The sequence below is a fragment of the Schistocerca serialis genome, chromosome 2 (genome assembly GCF_023864345.2).
Source record: "Schistocerca serialis cubense isolate TAMUIC-IGC-003099 chromosome 2, iqSchSeri2.2, whole genome shotgun sequence".
Classification (NCBI taxonomy): domain Eukaryota; kingdom Metazoa; phylum Arthropoda; class Insecta; order Orthoptera; family Acrididae; genus Schistocerca; species Schistocerca serialis.
The window spans coordinates 203,725,513-203,738,806 of NC_064639.1; the positions used below are offsets into that span (position 1 = coordinate 203,725,513).

The 13,294-nt window shown below is 43.6% G+C and overlaps 1 protein-coding gene across 1 annotated transcript in view; it reads right to left on the minus strand.

Moving 5' to 3' along the window:
- The window catches only part of LOC126456943 (uncharacterized), a 39,794-nt gene extending 26,750 nt beyond the window's left edge, over positions 1-13,044 (minus strand). Inside the window, exons 1-4 of the mRNA XM_050092877.1 lie at positions 12,973-13,044; positions 12,681-12,879; positions 12,462-12,588; positions 233-307 (exon numbers count right to left, since the gene is read on the minus strand). Coding sequence (XP_049948834.1) covers positions 233-307; positions 12,462-12,588; positions 12,681-12,761 — 283 coding nt within the window. The 5' untranslated portion in view covers positions 12,762-12,879; positions 12,973-13,044. The remainder of the gene's footprint in view (positions 1-232; positions 308-12,461; positions 12,589-12,680; positions 12,880-12,972) is intronic.
- Positions 13,045-13,294: the final 250 nt, after the last annotated feature.

Here is a 13,294-nt window from a genome sequence, read left to right on the forward strand (position 1 = left end):
AACCGCACGACCGCTACGTTCGCAGGTTCGAATCCTGCCTCGGGCATGGATGTGTGTGATGTCCTTAGGTTAGTTAGGTTTAAGTAGTTCTAAGCTCTAGGGGGCTGATGACCTCAGAGTTAAGTCTCATAGTGCTCAGAGCCATTTGAACCAAGTAGCAGATTACTTGCTATCTTCGACAGACGATGCAAGGATTAGGTAAGTTAGTAGTGGGTATCATGCAGGCGAATACCTTTGACGTTGCGAGGCGTTTTCACCCGGCGGCTGCAGCGGTAGGGCGTTGTCGTCTTGGCCAGCATCAGCATACCTGTAACAGTTGAGTTCATCATCGGTTTGTGTCCGATATACCGGATGTACAATGTAGGGTAGTGTAGGCGGTTTGTTTGTGCGTTAGTGAGCGAGTTTATCGGATTCCCCGCTGTTGCCCGCTGATCGGCTGTGATAGCAGCTGGCATGTCCAGTCAGTATATCTGATGTGCAGAGGCTCGCCAATGTTGTCGCTTGTTCGTCTGTGTTAGCTCGCTATAGGTCCTTGGGCCTTTGGTTGCTTGTGCTTCCATCTATGGTGGTCATCATAATTCCTTAGAGTAAGGATGAAATGATTGTTCGAGTGTCTCGAGTTCCTGTATAGTCATGTGACGAGTTTTTTGACTACTTCATTGAGGGTATCGAGGCAGTATTCATTGCGAATATCCGCGATGCGAGTGTAGCGTGGAGTGTTGCTAGTTGCTAATGATATGTAGCACTTTGTTCTGTATGACCTGCAGGCGGCGCAGACGCGTGGGAGCTGCATGTCCCCAGACGGGAGCTGCGTACATCAGAGGTCTGATTGGTGTCGTGCACCTCAGTACCCCCCTACTTAGCGTACTTTCGCTGTTGAGCAATGGATAGAGTTGTCTGCGCCTCACACGTGCACTCTGTTGGCAACGTATTCTGTGTGGTTCCCCCCCCCCCCCCCCCCCCCCCCCCCCGATGTAAGTTTCCGGTCCAGCCAGCCAGATATCTAACTTTCTCTGGGAAACGTATTGGGCCTGCATGTAGTGTTAACTGTCTACAGTGTTGAAGTTTGCGCCATGGTTTCGGTCTGTGTGAACAGAACTGCTTCGCACAAGCAAAACTGCGAGAAATAACAGCAGAAATCAATATGAGACGTACGACGAACGTATCCGCTACGTCAGTGCGCCAAAATTTGATATTAACAAGCTACGGCAGCAGACAACCGATACAAGTGCCTTCGCTAACACCACGACATCGCCTGCATCGCCTCTCAGGGCTCAAGGTGCTGGACGACTGGAAAACCATGGCCTGGTCAGATGAGTTTCGATTTCAGTTGGTAAGAGCTGATGGTAGGGTTGGCGCAGAAACCACGGAACCGTGTAACCAAGTTGTCAACAAGGCACTGTGCAAGCTGGTGGTGCCTCCATAAAGGTGTGGGCTGTGTTTACACAGATGGACTGGTTCCTCTGGACCAACTAAACCGGTCATTGACTGTAAATGGTTATGTTTGGCTACTTGGAGACCATTTGCAGCTACTTCGTGTTCCCAGTCAAGGATGGAATTTTTATTGATGTCAATGTGCCATGTCACTGGTCCACAGTTGTCTGCGATGGTTTGAAGAACATTCTCGTCAATTTTGAAAGAAAAAAAAAAAGAAAAAAACATTTCACTGTCACTAGATTTAGATTTACGAGGGAGTCCTGAAAAGTAATGCCTCCGAAATTTTTATTCCGTTCTCAATATCGGTTGAGGTATTACTTGTCGTGCATATTGTTCTGTTGACCTTCCCGCCTCGCTGATGCAGGCTGCAACCATCTGTCGCTAGAACGCTTCGAACTGTAGTGTGTACCACCTAAAGCCGTGCAACAAGGCATGTGTGACGTAACTATGTCGGTGCTTGAGTAACAGCATACTGCAATCGAGTTTCTAACCGCAGAGTCCGCAGCTCGTGGTCGTGCGGTAGCGTTCTCGCTTCCCGCGCCCGGGTTCCGGGGTTCGATTCCCGGCGAGGTCAGGGATTTTCTCTGCCTCGTGATGACTGGGTGTTGTGCGATGTCCTTAGGTTAGTTAGGTTTAAGTAGTTCTGAGTTCTAGGGGACTGATGACCATAGATGTTAAGTCCCATAGTGCTCAGAGCTATTTTTTTTTTCTAACCGCAGGAAACGTGCTTCCAATAGAAATCCATTGAGGAATGAAAGCTGTGTACGGCGATGATTGTATGGAAATCAGTTATGTGCGACGTTGGGTTGCTCGTACTCGTAATGAAGGAAACGAGGGTACTAAACTCAACGTGTATCTCAGAGCTCGGAGCGTTCTCAAAACTTAAAGAACGCCTTCGAGGACTTCACTTCTATAGTGATGCTGCGGTGCAAGCGGACGTGAGGTTGTGGCTCCGTCAGCAATGTCAAACATTCTACAGTGATGGTAACAACAAACTGGCCGCTGAGGGAAATGTGTTCGTCGCCAGGGTGACTATGCCGAGAAAAAAGTATCTAGACATGAATGGTAAAGATGTAGATCGTTGATAAAGTTTGTATTATCTAAAAAGCTTTTAAGAGTTGTCACATAAAACATTCGGAAGCATTACTTTTCAGGACGTCCTCGTACCGAATTTTTATAATTAAAGTACAGCTAGTCGGAGGCGTCTAGAGCGGGCTGTAATCATGGTATTGTAGCAAAACTTGGTAGATATGCTAATGTGTTAATATAGAACACTGGCAAAAAATTAGTCCTAATTTTGGCCATCAGATGCAAATCTGACGCTGTACAACATGTCGTCAACGTCTCCAGTACTCATACTGTACAAATTTTGCAAGCGCGATTAACAATAAAATCAGCATTGTGCGTTTTGTTCTGACGGACGACGAATGTTGGGTACAAAATTCCGAGCTTCTCAGCTGTAATGTTTTAGTAATATGTTCACCTGAAGATGTGGCTTTTAATGCCACAAAACCGGTAGTGATCCAGTAGTAAAAGACTAAATACAGCTGAAGCGGTTTACTAATACCCTAGATGAATAACCATATCTGTGGTTGCCCTACCGACAAGGTTGTCTGCCTTACTCACTTGTTTGACCTTTTCTGCCCACGTCCCGTTCCTAATCCATTACATATGAAAACATTTCTATACGTCTTTCTTGCATTCACAGCGCCAGATTTGAATCTGGTGGCCAAAATTGGAACAATTTTTTTTTCCGGAGTAAATCTGTTATGCATTAACGCATTAGAATATCTACGAAGTTTCGCTGCAGTATGATAATTACAGCCAAAATGGGATCTCTGTGAGTAGCTGCACCTTAATTATAATCACCCGGTATTTTAAAGGTCTTACCTAGAGCCTAGGGAAAGGAAGCTAATGTCTGAGGGGTGGGGGAGGGGCGCCAAATGACATGTCGCTTGTGTGGGGAAAGCGTTCTCGAACCTCCCCCCGGTATAATCTCTGTTCCACTTTACTGTCGGGCAGTCTACTGACTAGTTTGATGCGGTCTGTCACGAATTCCTCTATGGCTCCAACCTCCCCATCTCAGAGTAGCGTTTCCTACATACGTCCTCAGTTATTTGTTGGATATATTTCAATCTATGGCTTCCCCTATGGTTTTTATCCTTTGTAGCTCCCCATACTACCATGGAAGTCAGTCATTGACGTCTTAACACATGTCCATCATCCCTCCCTTCTTCTTATCAGTGTTGTCCATGTCTTCCTCTCTTCACTGATTCCGGGGAGAACTATTCATTCCTTAATTTATCACTCCACCTAATTTTCAACATCCTTCTACAGCATCACATCTCAGACAATTCGATTCCCCTTCTATCCCGTTTTCCCACAGCTCATGATTCCCTGCCATACGATAGTGTGCTCCAAAATTAGAAATTTCTTCCTCAAATCAAGGCCTATATTTGATGTTAGTAGATTCCTTTGGGCACCTGTTTTTTATACTCTTCTTGCTTCGTCCCTCGTATGTTATTTTACTTCCAAGGTAGCAGACTTCCTTCACTTCGTCTGCTTCATGGTCCCCACTTTAGATGGCAAGTTTATCGCTATTCTCATTTCAGCTACTCCCCAACACTTTCGTCTGTTTTCGGTTTACTCTTTTTACCAGGGGCGATCCAAGAACATTTTTCCGCACAAACGACATACCATTTGGCGTTTCGGCCACACCCCCTTTTTTTCTTCATCCCTCGGGTAATAGCAGTCTTTCCTTGTGCTCTCGGAAAGATAACAGAAGCAAAATCGTTCCAGTAAACAGGCGTCCGGAAACGGACCGTTTCTGAGATAATTGCGATTGTGTTCTTACAAGCCGGCACTTACCTGTACTTTCGCACGACGTACTGTGCTACAGGCGCTGACATGTGTGAAAATTACAGAACTATCAGTTTAATAAGTCACGGCGCCCCTCCCCCACCCCTCAGACGAATGGAAAAACTGGTAGAAGCCGACCTCGGGCAAGATCAGTTTGAATTCCGTAGAAATGTTGGAACACGTGAGGCAATACTGACTCTAAGAATCATCTTAGGAGATAGATTAAGGAAAGGCAAACCTATGTTTCTAGCATTTATAGACTTAGAGAAAGCTTTTGACATTATTGACTGGAATACTCTCTTTCAAATTCTGAAGGTGGCAGGGGTAAAATACAGGGAACGAAAGGCTATTTACAATTTGTACAGAAACCAGATGGCAGCTATAAGAGTCAAGGGGCATGAAAAGCAAGCAGTGGTTGAGCAGGGAGTGAGACAGGGTATAATGAGCAAGCAGTAAAGGAAACAAAAAAAATTTGGAGTAGGAATTAAAATCCATGGAGAGAAAGTAAAAACTTTGAGGTTCGCCGACGGCATTTTAATTCCGTCAGAGACAACAAAGGACCTGGAAGAGCAGCTGAACGGAATGGACAGTATCTTGAAAGGAGGATATAAAATGAACATCACCAAAAGCAAAATGAGGACAATGGAACGTAGTCAAATTAAATCTGGTGATGCTGAGGGAACTAGATTAGGAAACGAGACACTTAAAGTAGTAAACGAGTTCTGCTATTTGGAAATCAAAATAACTGATGATGGTCGAAGTAGAGAGGATATAAAATGTAGACTGGCAATAGCAAGGAAAGAGTTTCTGAAGGAGATCGATTTGATAACATCGATTAAAAATTTAAGTGTAAGGAACTCTTTTCTGAAAGAATTTGTTTGGAGTGTAGCCATGTATGGAAGTGAAACATGGACGATAAATAGTTCATACAAGAAGAGAATAGAATCTTTTGGAATGTGGTGCTACAGAAGAATGCCGAAAGTTAGATGGGTAGATCACCTAACTAATGAGGTGGTACTGAACAGAATTTGGGAGAAGAGGAATTTGTGGCACAATTTGACTAGAAGAAGGGATCAGTTGGTAGGACATGTTCTGAGGCATCAAGGGATCACCAGTTTAGTATTGGAGGGCAGCGTGGAGGGTAAAAATCGTAGAGGGAGACCAGGAGATGAATACACTAAGCAGATTCAGAAGGATGTAGGTTGCAGCAGTTACGTGGAAATGAAGAAGCTTGCACAGGATAGAGTAGCATGGAGAGCTGCATCCAACCAGTCTCTGGACTGAAGACCACAACAACAACAACTGTGCTAATCAAATGTATCTGAAGTGTAAACTTTTCGATAATGTCCCAATCTAGCTGTCTAGCTGGGCTCAAATGTCGCCGATAGCCTACCTTGCCCGTAAGTTGAACCGTGGCCTCAGCGCAGTGGAGGGTGCACTGACTTAGCAAATGTCATGGGATAGTGGGACACAGGTGGCGCAGGTGTGTTGTATGCGTTCCAAACTGCCCCTGTGCCAGCCATAGTTGTGTAAGATACTTTCTGAGAAGTGGTTGTGCATGTGATTTATGTAACATTAAACATTGTCGCGAGTAGACGCCGTTCGAACGTTATATGGTGGTCGGTGCCGGACGTGCAGGAATCTCGAAGTCGTCAGTGGTGCAGGAATTCGGCTTCACATTTTCGGCCGTGCCCAGAGTATATCGTGAATAGTTGAATGAGTGTGTCACAGTCCACAACAGAAGACCTACCGGCCATCCAGCCACTCGCGATCACCGTGACCGGCGGCATCCGAGACGGGTCATCTGTAGTGACACAATGGCAATACTACAACCGATCACGACTCAGTTCAACACAGGACGTGCTAGACACGTCTCCCATGGACAATTCATAGGAACATGGGTTCCTTGGGGTATGGCAGCCGGCGCCGCAAACGGGTGCAACAGTTACTCCAAAGTCATAGGGCACGTGGATGGACACTGGAACAATGGTGTAACGTGATACGGTCGGACGAATCACGTTTTCAACTGCACCATACCGGTGGGAGACGCTGTGTGAGGCGCAGACCACATGAATAGATGGATCCCGCCTGCCAAGAAGGTGTGGTCCATGACAGTGGTCTCTTTGTTATGGTCTGGGGTGCATTTCTCTGGTATAGAATGGGCCAACCTAGTTATTCTGAAAGGGACTTTGAATGATCCGCAGAATGTTTAGTTTCTCGTGTACAATCTCCATCCATTGTTGGCCTTCCAACACTCTGGCGGTTCTGCCGTGTTTAAAAATAATGCGCCGCCACATCGTTCTCACGATGCACAGGAATGGTTCCAGGAACATGCACGGGAGGTCCAGACACTGAGATGGCCTCCCTGGAGCCCAGATTTGAATACTATCTAGCATATCTGGGATGTCATGGAACGCAGGCTCCGTGCATTGGATGCTGCACCCCAGAACTGGCTGCCGCTTGCAAACGATTTCGTGTCTGCTGTTTCCAGAGGAGTACCAGGGACTCACATCTACGGCGTCTCCCAGTAGTCCGCATGAATGCCGGACATTTGCCACGCCGGACATTTGCCGAGCTTGCCCCTTCGCCAGGTAGCTTGAGTAGCGATCCCTCAGGTAAGGGACGCCCTTCCTCGTATTTCTTCTGTCAACTTTCTAACCGCCGTCTAAACATCTTACTCGATACAACCAGTGCGTAAGGGAACTTCTTCTTCGACATCATGGCTAAATACAGAGCTTCTTTTCCGAAGTCGAAATATTTATAACTTTTGGGAAACGAAAGCAATACCGACGATTATGTCAGTATGTAATTAGTCCTGCCAGGTATAAATAAATATCCCTCTGTCTGTACGGCAGCTTCCTTTCACGCTTACTGATTGCGATAGAAACAGTCCATCGCTATGGGAGCAACAAGAAAGGAACGATGTAAAGAGAATGCGAATGTACGCTAATCATTTCTTTTTGATCATTCCATTTGTGCCTACTTTAATTACTACAACTGCATGCCCAAAAGCCAATAAGGAAAGAAGAAATGGGTAAGTGAATGTTTGAAAAGAAGAACGACACACTCCATGTTAATTTAGTCTCTAAAATCCGATATCCCTTGCGGCGAAACATTAGTTAATAAAGTGTAGCGGTACAATGTTCAAAATATGGCTGAAAATACGTTCACTAAATAGAGATAAGAACATCTACGACTGACATGTCATCTAAAGTCGACGTACAGTTTTAAAATGTTAGAAATAAGGAAATGAAGTAATACAGAATGCAATGCTTGTAACGTACGTTGTTGTTCTACATTGTTTAGCTCTGGTATTTACAGGGTCACAGAGAAAGCATCCTAGATTTTGGAGGGAAAAGCCGTAATTGTAATGGCTTGCACTATAACAGAAACAAGAAGCACAACTTAAGGAAAAATAATGTAATGTGTGTTCCAGCTCACAAGCGACATTGAAGCAGATAGTTCAAATGCTCAAATGTGTGTGAAATCTTATGGGACTTAACTGCTAAGGTCATCAGTCCCTAAGCTTACACACTACTTAACCTAAATTATCCTAAGGACAAACACACACACCCATGCCCGAGGGAGGACTCGAACCTCCGCCGGGACCAGCCGCACAGTCCATGACTGCAGCGCCGAAGCAGATAGTTCCTGTGACTTAGTACGGATAGAAGTTACATTCGACAACTGTCTCCTTTTACCGACACCCGGTCTCAGATGAAACAGTTGTTGAACAGTACAAAGAAATTTTGAGTCTCATTACAAATAGGTACCCTACTCATACAATTATGGTTGGCAGTGACTTCAATCTACCTTCCGTGTGTTGACAAATACATTTTCAGACCCTGTAGTAGATAGAAAACAACTTCCGTAAGTGTTCTAAATGCTTTTTTTAATTTTTTGAACAATTAGTTCACGAGGCCATTCAAATTGTAAATGGTTACGAAAACACACTTGACCTCTTAGCCACAAATAATCTGAGCATCACGACGGATACAGGGATTAGTGAACACACAGCCGTAGCGAGGCTCAATTCCGTAACAAAGAAATTCACCAAAACTAAACGCGAAATATATCAATTTATAAAAGCAGCTAAAAATTCGGTTGACGTCTTTCTAAGAGATAGTCTCCAATCCTTCCAAACTATGTAAGTGAACGCCATATGTGGCTTATGTTCAAAGAAATAGTATCAACAGCACTTGAGAGATTCATACCAAATAAATTAATAAGAGACGGAACTGCCCCCCGTGGTGCACAAAACACGACAGAAAGCTGCTGCAGGAGCACCGAAAAAGGCTCGTATAATTTAGACGAACGCAATATCTCCAAGATTGGCGAAGTTTTACTGAGGCTCGAAATTTGGTGCGGATTTCAATGCGAGATGCATTTAATAGTTTCCACAATGAAACTCTCTCTAGAAATGTGACGGAAAATCCAAAGAGATTCTGGTCCTATGTTAAGTAAACCAGTGGAAAGGCTCAGTAAGTACCTTTACTGCGCAACAGCGATTGTAATGTTACTGATGACAGTGCCACTAAAGTGGTGTTACTAAATGCGGGCGAGGAGGAGGAGGAGGAGGAGGGGGGGGGGGGGTGGAGACAAGGGACCCAACCCTTCGGAGCAGGTAAAATCGTGGCAAATATCCGGCGTGGCAAATGTCCCCACACCGTCCGCATGGCCAGAGGAGGCCCCACACGAATTAAACGTCTATCCCACGACATTTGCAAAATCAGTGTACAATAAATTGTAGCATGTAACTTGCTTAAGTAGTATTGTATATCGTGTTAAGGTAGGCCATGGGCGAAAATTGAACCCAGTTGTATGGAAACATTACCGCATAGTTTACATTCAAATAAATTTATACTAACCAGGGAATGTCTTTTAGTAATCGCACTTACACTTCATAACCACACATTCGGAATTACCTCGCAAATGGCGGCCTCATGTTTACTGGAACATGTTTTCTTCTGCTGTCGTATACTTCACCAGTGTTAGTTTTCGCTACTAGTAACTACACACACGGTATACACATTTTGCACTTAAGCGCCTCTGGCGCGCCTCTCTGGCCGCTTGTCTCTTAAACCGGCCCTGCTTTTCGCTGAGGATCGCAATGTCATCAGTAAAAGCCTAAGGTCTTGCACAAACTAGCATACAAAGTTGAGCGATTTTTGTATCTAGACAGTGTCTATAGAGAATCGAGCGACTTAAACAGCTGAGAGACATTTCATGTCTATAAACAAGCGTTTTCTACAAAATCGCAGAACCTTTGATTCCCATTCGAAATGGGAGACATGAGACAATTCTTAGATAATATTGAGCGATATTTCGTAGCGTGGGCGAGTTGGTAGATATGGCCTCCATTTTTCTTTGCAACGTGTCATAACTTAGTCGGCTTTTTATCATTTTTTTCTTATTGTTAGAAATTACTTATGAAAACGTGGAAAACGGAAAAGTGTTGCAGCTGACTGAAGATCTCTACGCAGTATCATGTATCGTGTTTGTGGGAAGTTAGCAATTGCGAATATAACAATCGCAATAAGAAAAAATTGTTTATCGGAAAGCTAGCCAGAAAAATATTGCATTATCAGTCAGTGACGTTGGAAAAAATAAAATAAAAAATAAAAATGTTGTCTTCTACTTTCAAAGTCGAAAATAAATTACAGCCGAAACGAGGTCCCTCCACAAAACGTTCACGTTTCCACCAGCATCTCCTCTTTCGATTTCTTTCGCTGTCCATTATTATCACTGCAAAAGCCACGATCCCAACAAGATTAGTCATCTTCACCAAAAATCGAGGAAGGAGGCATCCACCTATTCACACGAGACAAAGTATGTAGACCGTCTGCATATTGTATTTTCTAGCCGTGTGTCTATAGACAGTCTCTCTACAATGACTGTATACAATCGCTCAGTTTTGTGTACAAGCGTGTACTTACATTATGAGGAAGAAGATTATCAACTTCAAACATTGGAGGTGTGATCAAAAAGCAAGGGAAGTTTTAAATTTCGGGGCTTCATACACCGATTTTCAAAATTTTTTATCTTGTTGGTACACATGTTCCTGGTGTATGTTTGCATTGTTAGCCATTTTGAATATTAAGTTTGTTGTTGACTGTCGAAAAGGCTATACGTGTCTCGAGTGCTCGGCGAATTTTTACTTTCGAAGAAGACAGATCAAAGAATTTGCATCAAATTTTTCTTGAAAAATGGAATAATGCGCAGCACAGCATTCGAAACATTGACTGTGGGTTTTGGTGAGTCTTCTATAAGTAAGACAAGAATTAACTAGTGGTATAAACGTTCCGAAGATGGTTGAGAAGACGTTGAAAACGACGACCGCGCTGGATGCCATAGCAGATAAATTGCTGACGACGGTGTGGAAGAAGTAAAGAAAATGGTTCTGTAAAATCGCCGGATCACCATCAGATAGGCTGATGATGATGTCGGAATATCCTTTGACTCATGCCAAGCAATGTTTTCGGATGCTAAGGGCATGAAACGTGTAGCAGCAAAGTTTGTTCCGAAATAGTTGAATTTCGACCAAAAACAACGTCACGTAGACATCGCTCAGGGATTGCTGAATGAAGTCGACAACGATCCAGAACTTCTAAATAAGGTTATAACAGGTGACCAAACACAGGTATGTGGGTATGACGTCGAAACCAAGGTCTGAAGATCCAAGACAAAAAAAAAAAAAAATTCGACAAGTTCGATCACATGTGAAGGTTCTTCTCACCGTTTTCTTCGATTACAGTGGGGTAGACATCATGGGTTCTTGCCTTATGGTCGTACGGTCAATAAGGATACTACCGGCAAGTTATGCGTCGTTTTATGCCGAAAGAAATAACCAGTATTGTGGCCAAATCACTCGTGGAAATTGCATCACGATAGTGCTGTCGCCCACACTCCAATTCTTGCTCGTGATTTTTTTGGCTAAAAACCTAAACTGTTATGTTGTCTCAGCCACCGCAGTCGTCAGACGTTGCCACCTGCGACTTCTTTCTATTCCAGAAGCTGAAGAAGACCATGAGTGGACTTCGTTTTGCCACCATTGATGAGGTAAAAACAGAATCGCTGAAGGAGCTGAATACCGTAATGAAATGTCAGTTCCAGAAGTGCTTCCAAGATTGGAAATATTGCCGGCACGAGTGTATTACGATGAGGTGACAAACGTATGGGGTATTTCCTAATATCGTGTCGGACCTCTTTTTGCCGGCGTAGTGCAACAACTCGACGTGGAATGGACTCAAACGGCCAAATCATTCGCTCGAATGGACCAGAACGTTCTTCAAACCAATCGCGAACAACTGTGACCCTATGACATGGCACATTGACAGCCATAAAAATTCCATCGTTGTTTGGAAGCATGAAATCCATGAATAGCTGCAAATGGTCTCCAAGTAGCCAAACATAAACATTTCCAGTCCTTGACCGATTTAGATGGTCCAGAGGCTCCAGTGCATTCCTTGTAAAGGCAGCTCCAAGCCCCTACCACGCCGTAGAGGAGAAGCGAGGCGACTGTCCCCCAATTGAAGCAGCTGATCGCCGCCATTTGCAGAGATGAATTCTAGTACTGGGGTTGTGATTTGAAGTATATGAGACGCAACAAGAGCAAATTGAAGCACAAATTAAACACATGTTTGTTTAAAAAAATACTGAGTATTCGAGTCTATTTTAAAAGTATACTTAAATGAATCAAGTTTCCTAATCTCCGAAATACGTCTGCATAGAGACGCGAAATTTAAGAATGTAAGGCTCTTTCCTGACAAGGTGGAGCGAGTTTACATCGAGTTATTTGCATTAGATAATTACATGAAACTTTTAAAGTAACAGACAGTTGATTATATTTGCCCCTAACTCCTTCGCCACTGCAATATTAGTGGAAAGTCCATCACAAGTAACCGCTAACACACTGACATTTACATCATACAACATTGTAATGGCCATCTCCAATAACATGTCATTGTGAGTAGCGTTAATAAGCGAGATTACTTTGTCGTTTACTAAGTTTTTAGCTTTTAGTTCTTCTAAAACATTTGCTAATTTGCAAATCTTGTGTGTCTGTATTTTGCACTTTTTGTCCACTGTATTTAACTTAGTCTTACATTCCCCAATTTTTGCTTCCTCCCTTTCTTCAATTTTTTCGAGCTTTTCCTTCAGCTTACTTGGACTTGATGGAAATGAATAATTGTGGTCTCCAGTGTAACCAGAAACGTGCACATCCACACACACGTTTTCTGCTGTCTCAACATTTCTTGGCTTTGGCTTTCGAGGTTTCCTTGCCTTGGTAACCTGGAAAAGGAACGTTCAAACTTATACACACTGACAGTATTTCCACACTATTTAACCTAAGCCTATATTGCACGATTTCCAGGACACTGTACCTTTTTCAAATGAGTTGCAAATTCAAATACTGCCGGTATAGCATCGTCCTTCAGTTGACGTCTATTTACATAATTTTCCATGTAACAATTCTCTTCAAAATGAAGAGAGCACAGCAAATGATCTGCTGTCGGTTGGAAGTTCTCTCTCCGAGTAGCAGCTATCCATTTCCGATTTATAAAATCATCTGTAAGGGGAAACCTAAACAAAAACAAACGCTCATGATGCATTATTTCTCCATGAAAATACTATATACAAGTAACAGAAAGTAACAAACCACCAGAAATGACTGACCTGTGACATGTAATATTGTTTCTGTCTTCGTCTTTGCTTCCATTCTTACTGTTACAATTAAAAGCAGCACACGAACGAACCATGTTTACGCACTGTTTCCCTGCAAATGGCGGCTTTTATCACGTTCAATGTGGGGACGCGACACTAGCGCCAATGCGCTGTCTAGTTTTTATTTAGTAAGTCTGGCAGCTCACACCTTTATGGAGCCACCAGCATCTTGCAGAGTGCTTTGTTGACAACTTGGGTAGATGGTTCCGTGGCGTCTGCGCCATACCTCAGCCCTATCATCAGTTCTTACCAACGTAAATAGGGACTCATTTGA